We start from the raw sequence: 13,147 nt of genomic DNA on the forward strand, positions 1-13,147 counted from the left end.
CAGACAGGATTCCTTGCAAAAGCATTCTGTTTGGTGTTTTAACATCTTAACACCTATATTCTTGGTCACGTGACTTTACCGAAAGAACCAAGAATATGAATCTCTGCAGTCACGAAAGCTTTAAATCGAAATCTTAACAGCTGTTTTATTACTCGTTGGTTCTTCCGGTAAAGTCACGTAGAAAGAGAAATAAATTAAATAAGAGCATACGACGTTTCGATTGCAACATAAGCAATCATCATGAGGTACAAATGAAAGAGAAAACAAACCTTGTAAACTTTGAAATATAATGCAATACAACCTGTTTTTTTGCCAGAGGGTAAAACCGATTGTTACAATTCACTGTATTGGTGAATTATGACCATATTCTAGATTTGAAGTTTTCGTGACCGCAAGGATCCATAAAGTCACTCACGTAGGTGAAAATAAAAATAAAAAATAAAAATAACTAAATTAAATCGCGACGTTTCGGAGGCAACACAAGCTTCCGTCATCAGGTGGGACAACCACAGCAAAAAAACAGAATTACTGCCCACTACAGTAATTCAGTTTTTTTTTTTGCTGTGGTTGTCCTACCTGATGACGGAATCTTGTGTTGCCTCCGAAACGTCGGGATTTTATTTAGTTATTTTTTATTTTTATTTTCACCTATGTGACTTTACCGAAAGAACCGAAGAGTATGACCATATTATTTACGTTGGAAAGTATCCAATGGTTTTTCTAAAAGTTAACATTGAAATGTACCGTTTGGTATCTTGCAGGCCAACCGTCAGCCAGCAAAGCTCAACTTGTTGACTTGCCAAGTGAAGCCGAGTGCGGAAGATCGCAAGTGCTTCAGTTTGATCTCGTGTGAGTGCGAAGATGACAATTTTCTCGCAGTACGGCTTCATGACTTGTGATGTTCGTTCTCCGTTGCTTTTAAAGGCAAACGGTGTTACTCGGTGTGTTTGCATGATTTTGTACGTTGTCTTTTCGCACAGATAACAGAACATACCATTTTCAAGTGGAAGATGAAAGAGAATGCGCCGTGTAAGATGAAACAAACTGTCCCTGCACACTTACACTTTCAGAAAATGTACAGTGTTGTCGAAAGTGTTCATCAAAATATAAATAAAATTGATTTACAATGGTTTTTGAGAAATTATCACTCAAAAGTAACACCGATAACTTGACCACACTGGGCAGCGCCGGGTGGTGAAGTGGGTGGGTGGGTGGAGTGTAACTAAATATAGTGCCTCTTAACAAAAATATATAAATACATATATAGATTTATCAAGGGCCTTATTCCAAGGTGCTTTACATCAATCATAAAATTGTCCATAAGATGATAGTGGTTGAGATAAAGAGTGGGGTTAGTAAGAGTGGTGATGCAGTGATGGTGACAGGTAGGAGAACAGGCTGTGGGGTAGGCGTGGGCATAGCCGGGGGCCAGGGTCAGGGAGTAGCAGCAGGGGTAGTGATAGGGGTAGTGATAGGGGTAGTGATAGGGGTAGTGATAGGGGTTGGGGTAGTGATAGGGGTTGGGGAAGTGATAGGGGCTGGGGTAGTTATCGGGGTTGGGGTAGTGATAGGGGCTGGGGTAGTGATAGGGGTTGGGGAAGTGATAGGGGCTGGGGTAGTGATAGGGGTAGTGATAGGGGCTGGGGTAGTGATAGGGGCTGGGGTAGTGATAGGGGCTGGGGTAGTGATAGGGGTAGTGATAGGGGTTGGGGTAGTGATAGGGGGCTGGGGTAGTGATAGGGGTTGGGGTAGTGATAGGGGTTGGGGTAGTGATAGCGGTAGTGATAGGGGTAGTGATAGGGGTTGGGGTAGTGATAGGGGTTGGGGTAGTGATAGGGGTTGGGGTAGTGATAGGGGTAGTGATAGGGGTTGGGGTAGTGATAGGGGTTGGGGTAGTGATAGGGGTTGGGGTAGTGATAGGGGTAGTGATAGGGGTTGGGGTAGTGATAGGGGTAGGGGTAGTGATAGGGGTAGGGGTAGTGATAGGGGTTGGGGTAGTGATAGGGGCTGGGGTAGTGATAGGGGCTGGGGTAGTGATAGGGGTTGGGGTAGTGATAGGGGTTGGGGTAGTGATAGGGGTTGGGGTAGTGATAGGGGTTGGGGTAGTGATAGGGGCTGGGGTAGTGATAGGGGCTGGGGTAGTGATAGGGGCTGGGGTAGTGATAGGGGCTGGGGTAGTGATAGGGGCTGGGGTAGTGATAGGGGTTGGGGTAGTGATAGGGGCTGGGGTAGTGATAGGGGTTGGGGAAGTGATAGGGGCTGGGGTAGTGATAGGGGCTGGGGTAGTGATAGGGGTTGGGGAAGTGATAGGGGTTGGGGTAGTGATAGGGGCTGGGGTAGTGATAGGGGTTGGGGAAGTGATAGGGGCTGGGGTAGTTATCGGGGTTGGGGTAATGATAGGGGCTGGGGTAGTGATAGGGGCTGGGGTAGTGATAGGGGCTGGGGTAGTGATAGGGGTAGTGATAGGGGTTGGGGTAGTGATAGGGGTTGGGGTAGTGATAGGGGTAGGGGTAGTGATAGGGGTAGGGGTAGTGATAGGGGCTGGGGTAGTGATAGGGGTTGGGGAAGTGATAGGGGCTGGGGTAGTGATAGGGGCTGGGGTAGTGATAGGGGCTGGGGAAGTGATAGGGGCTGGGGTAGTGATAGGGGTTGGGGTAGTGATAGGGGCTGGGGTAGTGATAGGGGTTGGGGAAGTGATAGGGGTTGGGGTAGTGATAGGGGGCTGGGGTAGTGATAGGGGTTGGGGTAGTGATAGGGGTTGGGGTAGTGATAGGGGTAGTGATAGGGGTTGGGGTAGTGATAGGGGTTGGGGTAGTGATAGCGGTAGTGATAGGGGTAGTGATAGGGGTTGGGGTAGTGATAGAGGTTGGGGTAGTGATAGCGGTAGTGATAGGGGTAGTGATAGGGGTTGGGGTAGTGATAGGGGTTGGGGTAGTGATAGGGGTTGGGGTAGTGATAGCGGTAGTGATAGGGGTAGTGATAGGGGTTGGGGTAGTGATAGGGGTTGGGGTAGTGATAGGGGTTGGGGTAGTGATAGCGGTAGTGATAGGGGTAGTGATAGGGGTTGGGGTAGTGATAGGGGCTGGGGTAGTGATAGCGGTAGTGATAGGGGTAGTGATAGGGGTTGGGGTAGTGATAGGGGTTGGGGTAGTGATAGGCGGTAGTGATAGGGGTAGTGATAGGGGTTGGGGTAGTGATAGGGGTTGGGGAAGTGATAGGGGCTGGGGTAGTGATAGCGGTAGTGATAGGGGTAGTGATAGGGGCTGGGGTAGTGATAGGGGCTGGGGTAGTGATAGGGGTTGGGGTAGTGATAGGGGCTGGGGTAGTGATAGGGGCTGGGGTAGTGATAGGGGTTGGGGTAGTGATAGGGGTAGTGATAGGGGTTGGGGTAGTGATAGGGGTTGGGGTAGTGATAGGGGTTGGGGTAGTGATAGGGGCTGGGGTAGTGATAGGGGCTGGGGTAGTGATAGGGGTAGTGATAGGGGTTGGGGTAGTGATAGGGGTTGGGGTAGTGATAGGGGTTGGGGTAGTGATAGGGGCTGGGGTAGTGATAGGGGCTGGGGTAGTGATAGGGGCTGGGGTAGCCCTTGTAGGTGGGGGCAGGGAGTAGGAGTAAGATGAGCAAGAGAGAAGAGATGGGGTTTAAAGGAGGATCTGAAGCAAGTTTGTGAAGGTGATTGTGTTTCATGTGCAGTGGGAGTTTGTCCCAGTGAAGTGGAACAAGCAGCATTTAAATTTCGATTTAAAGCTTTCGTGACTGCGGGGATTCATCTTTTTGGTTCTTTCGGTAAAGTTACGTAGAAGGGAAGTAATAAAATAATAAAAATACAACATAATAAAATAATTCTCACTTATTATTTTTTATTTATTATGTTTTATTTTTATTATTTTATTACTTCCCTTCTATGTGACTTTACCGAAAGAACCAAGAAGAAGCAGCATTTATATAACATTTAAAGTCTTAATGCTAGTTTGCAGATCTATAATAGGCCATTCTCAAAATGGTTTCTTTCTTTAAAATGGTTTCCTTCCATAAGTATGAATTTGCATTGAGGAGGTTGAGCCAGACAATTGCATCAGGAGTAGCGGAGTGCATCGCTGTGATGATGCCTCCGTATGTGTGAATCGGGTATTGAGTCGTTATACGTTCCGTGGTCTGTTCTGGGTGACCACAGTCGCACACCGAAGGGTATTTAATTTTCCATTTGTGCATCATAAAGTACCCGCATCAGCTGCCATGGTTTGTGCCGTTGCGGTTTAGGTTTGGTTTCCTGTGTTCTCAATTCGAGAATTATCAGCTATATATGTACACAAGAATATGCATTTCTATAAGGTTTTATTTTCTAATTGAGTAAATACTGTTGTTTTTCATCCTGTTCAAATATATATATATTCCGAAACCGTTTACATGTACGGGCTGTTCAGTCTTTGCCATCAGTCCATGATTAAAATGTTGGGCTAAACTGTTTTCTTCACAGTTGGGTCTCGGTGCTGACCAACAGCAAAGAGGAGGCCATGAACAACGCGTTTAAGGGAGAGCATGGGGCGGACATCAGCAGCGTGCAGGAGCTGACTAGCGACATCATCCTGGAAGTGCAGAGCATGCCCGGGAACGACACGTGCTGCGATTGCTCCGTAGCAGGTACCAGGCTATGTGCCACTTGCTGTGCTGTTCACATTTTGTTCCGTCCCCTCGTTCTCACCCAATCCTTCTCTCATTGGAACATTTTTTTCCGATTAACCTTGGACGTTAAAGGTCCCGTGATGGCATTTCAAAAATCAGGAGGCCACTGTGTGCCAGCGTTATGGTCAAAATTTGCCAAAATCGGTAAATAGCCCGTAAATTACCCAAATGGGATTACACAGATGAATCATTACCCCCTCACCCCCCCGCCGCAGACTAATGCCCCCTTGTAGGCAAGTGCCGCGTCGCCTTGTGCCACACCGGCACAGCTGCTACGAGCGATGATCCCCTTACATCCTCGATTGAGCCCACCTTACATCCTCGAGATGAGGATGTAAGGTGGTTTCAATTGCCGAGGCATTAAAGCGCCGTATGAAGGTAAATATTATTATTAACCAGTGCATTAGTTGGACATGGTGATGCATGCCTGTAATCTAGCACTATGAGGTCAGGATCGTGAACATTTCTGAAACTCCCCAACCTGTTGGCCTGCTGATGTGGCCTGGAGAAAGTACAGCAAGTGGGTTGCCAAGCATCGTCTCTATGCAGGTCTTTGAGCATCTCTCCCTTATATTCTTGGCTTTTCCCCAGCTACTCTAGGCCAGGAATGTGGAAACACATGACTGCATGTGCATTGGACACCGAGGGGCTATTTGCCCATGGATCGCGATGATGATGACTGGTCAATTCCCATGCTTAGAACTCTACAATTTTATTCAGAATACTCTTTGGTTCTTATTCAGAATACCCACCTCTTTGCCCACCCCTCGCATGTTTACTCTTAGAAAAGTTCAGCCAACGCTATGAAAATCGCAACAATGAGCTCTGTAAATAAGGACGTGCAAGGCCTGTAACTCGGCGCAGTGTGTTTATTGTTGGAGTGTACCATGCGTCGTGAACGTGAATTTAAATGAATTGGGAAAATGTTCCAGTGCCAAAGGGCCTCAGAACTCTCCGAAGCTTTTCTGAAGAAATGCATTAATTATTAAGTCCACCTAGCAATGCTTCTGAACAGGCTTCTGAACAGGTTATGGAAAATGCGTTTTTTATTTGGCGTTTGTGGGATCTTGATAGATTTCGCTACGTCATTGCCATTTTCGGTTTACCAAACTGTGATACGCAGATTAGCTGTTTTTGATTTTAAAACTGTACATCTTTTCTGTGTAAGGTGTTTTTAGTATATTCATCATCAGCCATGATTAATCCACTGCTGGATGCACACCACTCCCAAGCCGTCGCCATTTTTCATGATTCTGCAATGTACTAATCCAACTAGCATGTGTGCATGAGCTGATTTAATCACTCCTCCTGAGTGGATGTAGCCTTGGACACATACCATTCTTCAGCTGCCATTCTATCTTTATTCTTGTCCATCGGCCATCATTCCTTTTAGCGATGTGCCGTGTCCAAGTCCACTTACTTTTTTTACAATTTGAATCATGTCGTTAACCTTCGTATGATCTCTAATTCATGTGTTCGTCTTTCTGTCTCGGTGTTATTTCGTCTTGACTTAAAGCTTTCGTGACTGCAGGAATTAATATTCTTTGAGTCACGAAAGACCCAAAGAATAGGTGTAATTTCAATTTTGCATCTCGGCACTTTTTTCTTGTGCACATTTCAGTTTTATTCATGACCATGTTTCTGAACCGTATGTCCTAGCGGATAGTGAATTCTATTATATTTAGCAGTGACGAAAGAATAGGTTTTGTTGTAACTGTACACGTGGCATGCCCTTGATGTTCTCTGTCTGCATGCTTCTAGCATGAGAGCAGCATCCCTTTAAGGCTGTCACCTACGTTCTCATTTAAATTGAAAACCCATTTGGCAAAGGGATCACGACTGTGCCTACTGCCTGACAGATCCCAGCTGGCTGGCGACCAACCTTGGCATCTTGACATGCATCGAATGCTCGGGGATTCATCGCGAGATGGGTGTGCACGTCTCCCGCATCCAGTCCATCACCCTCGATGTGCTGAGCACGGCCGAGCTGCTGGTACGTCCACTTGCTCATCTCGCACGGTGGAAGTACAGAGAGAGAGAGTGTGTGTTTGTGTGTGAATGTCAGTGTGTGTTTGTGGGGGGAGTGGCAGCGCAGTGGCTATCGCACTTACCCTACGAACACAGCATCCCGAGTTTTGATTCCTGGCCATGGCTAGCATCAGGGCCGAGTGATATCTTAACCAGTCCTGTGCCTCCCCTACGTCGACTCAGCCTTAAATGAGTGCCTGGTGTGGTCTGTGAAACTATCAGCATTGGGGAGACAAAAGTGGCCCGGTGTGGTGCGATCCATGCCACCCCCTAACAGAGGTCGCAACCGGGTACCCGATACCCGTACCCTACCCGATACCCGGCTACCCGTACCCTACCCGATACCCGTACCCTACCCGATACCCGTACCCTACCCGATACCTGTACCCTACCCGATACCCGTACCCTACCCGATACCCGGCCGGGTACGGGTACGGGTAGCCGTTTGCGACCCTGGTGCGGCCGGGTATGGGTACGGGTAAGGAATCAAAACCCGTTTGCGACCTCTGCCCCCTAATGATTCGTGCTGGCATTCACAGGTGCTTGCTAAAAGCACTTACATGACAGCCTCTGTAGGTTAAACTGGAGAAGAAGGTCTGCATCCCAAGTCATTCAAGATGAGAATTTTCACATTTATGATAGCAATAGCCTCAAATTTGTGTTCCTCCTACAAACATTATATTTGTACTCGCTTATACAAAGGGAAGTGTATACATGTAGAAGTTAGACAACATGGACGTTTGAGTTGCGCAATATGTTTTCATTAAAATATTGGGCTGCCGTGATGGCGAGATGTTAACTACCTCACACTATGAGACCTCCTTTACCAGTGGCAAAATATAGGAGTAGGTTTTTACCCTTTAAACTGGTACAAAACTGACACCTTTATACAAGGCTATTGCAAACATGATGTCTTGTATAAAGGTGTCAGTTTTGTACCAGTTTAAAGGGTAAAAACCTACTACTACCTCACCTGGGTTCGATCCCAACCCCTGACGTCTGCTGTATAATTGGAGTTTGCGTGTTCTCCCCGTGGTGGCGTGGGTTTTTCTTCGGGTCCTCCGGTTTTTCCCTCGACATTTAGAAACACGCGTTCAGAGTATTTGGCTGCTGTACATTGCCACGTGATTAGCCACTTCGTTGGGCTGTCAATAATTCGGTGGGTCTTACTTGGTAAAATACAAATGGTTTATAGTTCTATGGTAATATTGTAGTGGGTGGCGTGGTGGCACAGGGGTTAGTATACCTCATGGCTATGGTTATCCGAGTAAGATTCCTGTCCATGGCGAATATTGTTGTCCAGTAATATTTGAATTGGTCCTCTGTTCCCCTGTTCACCAACACGCACTGACAATCTTGGTCAGTTGTGGTGTACCCCATGGGTAACTTTCATCCAGTAGTAGATTCCGTATTCAGTTTCCATGAAACATTTAGCAAATGGTTGAAGGGATGATGCATCAACATGCTGTCAAAATGTAAATTTTAATTTTAGCTGCTCGCTTAACTGAGAGAAAATATCCACGATGTAGACACACGTAGCCTGTTGTATTATTTTATCTGTAGTTTGTCTAGGGGAAACACTGAAGATGTTACCACTCGTCAGAGGTCGCAAACGGGTTTTGATTCCTTACTCGTACCCGGCCGCACCAGTGCCGCAAACGGGTACCCGTACCCTACCCGATACCCGGCCGGGTACAGGTAGCCGGGTATCGGGTAGGGTACGGGTATCGGGTACCCGATTGCGACTTCTGGGATGAAGCCATGTTTCAGGCACGGGTGGATTGATTCTAGGAACTTGAATTGTGAGAAGAGACAAGACGTTGGGAAATGAGTGACAAACGGTTTACTAACCAGTGACTCACGGCCTACCCGTACCCGACCGCACCAGGGTCGCAAGCGGGTACCCGTACCCGGCCGCACCAGGGTCGCAAACGGGTACCCGTAACCGGCCGGGTACGGGTAGCCGGGTATCGGGTAGGGTATGGGTATCGGGTACCCGATTGCGACCTTTGCCACTCCTGGTGATTTATCGAGGTTGGTATAATGTTGCCAATAGACCCTGACAGACGGTGGGCTAAAACCGTATGCCTTGGTTCACTGTGTGGAATCTGGTTTTGCCAGTTTTGCGAGAAACAGTGTCAGTTCTTGCCTTTTTGTAAACTCTCATGTCCGGTGCGTTGCATTGTTTCACCCAGTAATCGTTTTCTCCTGGGGCATGACACTCCAACATCCACATATTTGTGGTGTTAACGCAAAGTTTGGAATTCATAACCTGGGCACATGAAGTGACTCGTGTATTAGAGTTATTTTCCCGTGTGTAGAATCACCTCCGCGATAGGAATGAACGTGTTTACAGAAATTAATGAGAGGTGAAAACTACAGAGATGAACTGGGGAGACTGTGGGGCAACGTTTAACGCACTGCTCTATGAACTCTGTAACCTGAGTTTGATTCCCGGCTATGGCTAATGTCAGTGACGAGTGATGTTAATATCGTGCTGGTTTTGTGCCTCCCCTGTTCACCATCCCGCATTGACCAGCCTGGTGAAGTAAGTTCTTACAATTCCCCATGGCCGACATGGCGTGGAGAGGCCTGCGTCCAGCAGTGGATTAGATAATGGCTGTAAATTATTATAATTATAAATCTAAGTGAATAATTTGGTGCATTATTACTACTCTTGGTAACCAAATTGTAATCACTTAATGTAATTGCAGATACTGTCACGTTACAATGAAAGAACATTGGACCAACGTGTTGACCTTTGCATTTTACTTTCCTCATGTTTTTGTGAATCTCTCTAACTTCTGAACAGATCGAATTCGTTGATTAATTATTTAATTTCCACGAAGCATGCATCTAATTCTGTCATATTACAACGTTCATCACGGTGTATTGTAATTTTTTCCCCCCCAGCTGGCTAGAAATGTGGGCAACTACAGGTTTAATGAAATTCTCGAGAGCAACCTGCCATCCGACTGTGATATCAAACCAGCAGCCGACAGCGACATGTAAGTGCTTCTGTTACATCAACCTTTCGAATTCGCATTTTAACACATCTCCGACTCGCCACCAAACAAATGCACGCATGTACGTTGACCTTCTTTCGCACCGTACGTTAGCCAACCGCGCTAACGTAGGCGCGGGCGGGAAGTACAACAAACTAAACACAAACGCGTCGGTCCAAATGACGGTCGCTCTCCCCAGGAACGAGCGGCGGTCTTACATCACCGCCAAGTACATCGAGCGCAAGTACACGAAGCGGAGTGCGCAGTCCAGCGCGGACAAGGCGGCCGCCCTGTGCGCCGCCCTCGTGGCCAAGGACGTCTTTGCGCTGATCGAGGTCTACAGCGAAGGGGTGGACCTGCTGGAACCGCTCGATGCGGCGCACGTGCAGGTTGACGTGGCACCGTTGCAGTGGCGGCACGAGGCATAAACAACAACAAACAACATGCTTAGGGCTCCAATGAGCCCAGGGGTTCCTGGATTAATGAATTAAACAAAAACATCTGTTTGATGTATCATGCCAATTTTAAATGCTACTGAACTTAGCAAGTCAAATTAACTTAAGGTGTCAATTACACTCTTTGATCAGTCATTTATTTGCATCTCTGTTCTCATCTCACTACATTGCTTATGTCTACATTTGCCTTGCTTCACTACATTTCTCTCTCTTGGCAATTTCTCTCCTGTCATCTCACTCGTATTTTATTAATTGAAAGGGGGACCCCAATGGTCTAGCACCACGACTGAATTGAGGATGAAGGGGACTTGGTTCAGGAACAATATATCATCCCCCTAATATAGATTTTAACTGACAAGCTGTAACTCTTTTTCCATATTTGCTTTTTTGTAAATTAATCTTCTAGTAGGTAACCCTAAACCATGTTTATTTTCCTACGGAACAGGAGAAAGGGGAGACTGCATTACACTTTGCCGTCCGCCAGTCAGACAGGAGCTCTCTGCACCTTGTCGACTTCCTCATCCTCAACTGGTAACGACTGAACATTGACGCGGCCTCCTTTGATGCTGAATGCCTTTCAACTGCGTCACACGAGCGAGCGTTCGCTCGTTTGCCCCTTGTTGCAAATGTTCTTGGTTCGAGCCTGGCATAGGTCTCTGGCACCATGACGCAAATTCATATTTTGTGATGATTGTATGGAATGGCTTCACTCATTGAACATGTGACTGAGATACAGAACCCAGCCAAAAGCAGCATCCGCACCAGTCGGAGTGTGGCTCTGGCGTGGCTGAGTGGTACCACATTTGCCGCTTGCTCCAAAGGGTTCGCGGTTGTCGGCTGTAGGCTGCCCCGGTTATAATGCTGTGGGTGTATTAACCATAAATATGTGGCCTCTGCTTAAAGTGGACATTAAAGGTCTCGTGACATTATTTGAAAGAGTGGGCTGTGCGTGTGGCAGCATCATGTAAAATTTACCAAGTAAAAAAAATACTTGTCAATTACTTAAATGGGAAAAACCATGGAACAACGTCTCCCCCTATTGGCAAACTATAGACATGTGTGAAACATAGCACTGGCACGAGAGCCTTTTATGCTATAAAATATAACCCAAATTCCTAATGGACAAATACATTTTTATTTTGTCAAGTTTGTTCTTGAAAGGTGCACACAAATTGCACGTGAAACGATTAGGCAGGCGAGATACACCATCATGAACAAACAAGAAAACACATCATGCTGTTGTTACGATTGTCAATTGGCATCGAGCATTGCTGTTTATTTGCCACCCTAGTGCCACTTCTTGCGTCGCTCAGAGGGGGCTTCTGAAATTCCGTGTGCGCAGTAGAAATGTAAACAAGCAGACGGAGAATGGGAACACTGCGCTGCATTACTGCAGTCGGTACAATGCCACTGAGTGCCTCAAACTTCTGCTACGGAGCAAAGCTGCTCTCCACGTGTGTGAGTAATGCCCCAGAGGTTGGTCCACTCTCATCCCTTTCATCTCCTCGGCTGTCACATCATCCTCACTGCTGTAAGAATCAATGTGGTTTCTTGTTTTTTTTGTTAAATTAATTTAAAACAGACATCGTGAATATCAGGGGTGGAGTAGCGGCACTGTGGTTGGTGCACCACTCTATGGGCTCGGCGATCTGAATTTGAGACCCGGCCATGGTTAACATCGGTGGCGAAAGATGTAGGAAGTCGTCCTGAAGAAAAAAAAAAATCTACTTTCGTATCGCCACATATTAGTGCATCTAAATGTTTTAACCGAGCATATTGGCACATGCCTCTTATCTAGCACTTTGCAAATTAGGGTCGGTGAACCATGCAGGAGATGGCAGCCCAGCCAAGTAGAATTTAGACTATCTGTGCCGAGCTAAAAATGCTCGCCCCTTGAATTAAAGTGGTTTCTCTTTTACTCTCATCTCCTTCCAAATGCCAAACATTTGGTCAGATATCCTCATGCAGGAACCTCCTGAAAAGAGTCTTGAGATTCAGTGAAACTTTCCTGGATGTAAAAAAAAAAAACTGTTTAATTGTTTTTTTCTAATTGCTTTATTTCTTTGATGTCTTAAAGCAAATGAAGCTGGAGAAACTGCCCTGGACATTGCCAAACAAATGGATCATGCACAGTGTGAAGACCTGGTAATTATATTGTGTCTAGTTTCACAAATTCCAGTGAGACGTTCAGTGCCTCTGCATCATCTTACGTCAACGCTTAATTATCACTTTCCTTGATTGCGATCCATTAATCGTAATGAGCAGAATCCTAGAAGCCTGGCACCTGTTCAAATACCTCATCCCTAAATCCACCAACTCGTGGTCTTGACTGCATCTGCTCAGGAAGTTTATACTTGGCATTTGGACAAAAGCAAGCAGTGTTGACTGTGGTTATTTTGCTAAAGTTGGACAGAGACCAGTTCTCAATATTTTGTATATGACCCTGTACAAGGGACCGTTCCACAAATTCTGACGTACATTTCGGAGACTTCAAAGGTAGTAGTGAAGTAGAATTTTATTTTGGGCTTAGTATGTCAACCAATTTGGACTGTGACACCACGCTGTCGGATGTGCTCGGGCGGACTGGCGTTTTTTTAAATCCACGCTGGGATGGTGACCGGTGACGATACATTCAGTTGTGTCTGTGTATGGCTGTGCATGCAATTTAAGAAAATTGCCCATTATTTCAGCTGCTGCGTGCCCACAGATGGAATCGAACCGACAACCTCTGGGTTGCAGGTCGAGTGTGCTAACCATTAAGCCATTGCAGCATACTCTTTGGTTTTTTCGGTAAATGAAAACAACTAAATTAAATCACGACGTTTCGGGCACAACACAAGCGCCCGAAACGTCGTGATTTAATTTAGTTTTTATCATTTATTTTATTTTTTACCTACATGACTTTACCGAAAAAACCAAAGAGTATGAATCCTTGCAGTCACGAAAGCTTCAAATCTAGAACCATTGCAGCATCC

General features: G+C 46.3%; 1 protein-coding gene across 1 annotated transcript in view; it reads left to right on the plus strand.

Moving 5' to 3' along the window:
- The window catches only part of LOC144931705 (arf-GAP with SH3 domain, ANK repeat and PH domain-containing protein 2-like), a 50,037-nt gene that overhangs the window by 18,314 nt on the left and 18,576 nt on the right, over positions 1-13,147 (plus strand). Inside the window, exons 12-20 of the mRNA XM_078855903.1 lie at positions 762-849; positions 981-1,029; positions 4,479-4,642; positions 6,544-6,677; positions 9,626-9,720; positions 9,917-10,106; positions 10,618-10,703; positions 11,515-11,630; positions 12,250-12,317. Coding sequence (XP_078712029.1) covers positions 762-849; positions 981-1,029; positions 4,479-4,642; positions 6,544-6,677; positions 9,626-9,720; positions 9,917-10,106; positions 10,618-10,703; positions 11,515-11,630; positions 12,250-12,317 — 990 coding nt within the window. The remainder of the gene's footprint in view (positions 1-761; positions 850-980; positions 1,030-4,478; positions 4,643-6,543; positions 6,678-9,625; positions 9,721-9,916; positions 10,107-10,617; positions 10,704-11,514; positions 11,631-12,249; positions 12,318-13,147) is intronic.

This window comes from Lampetra fluviatilis, chromosome 4 (genome assembly GCF_964198595.1).
Source record: "Lampetra fluviatilis chromosome 4, kcLamFluv1.1, whole genome shotgun sequence".
In the NCBI taxonomy this organism is placed as follows: Eukaryota; Metazoa; Chordata; class Hyperoartia; order Petromyzontiformes; family Petromyzontidae; genus Lampetra; species Lampetra fluviatilis.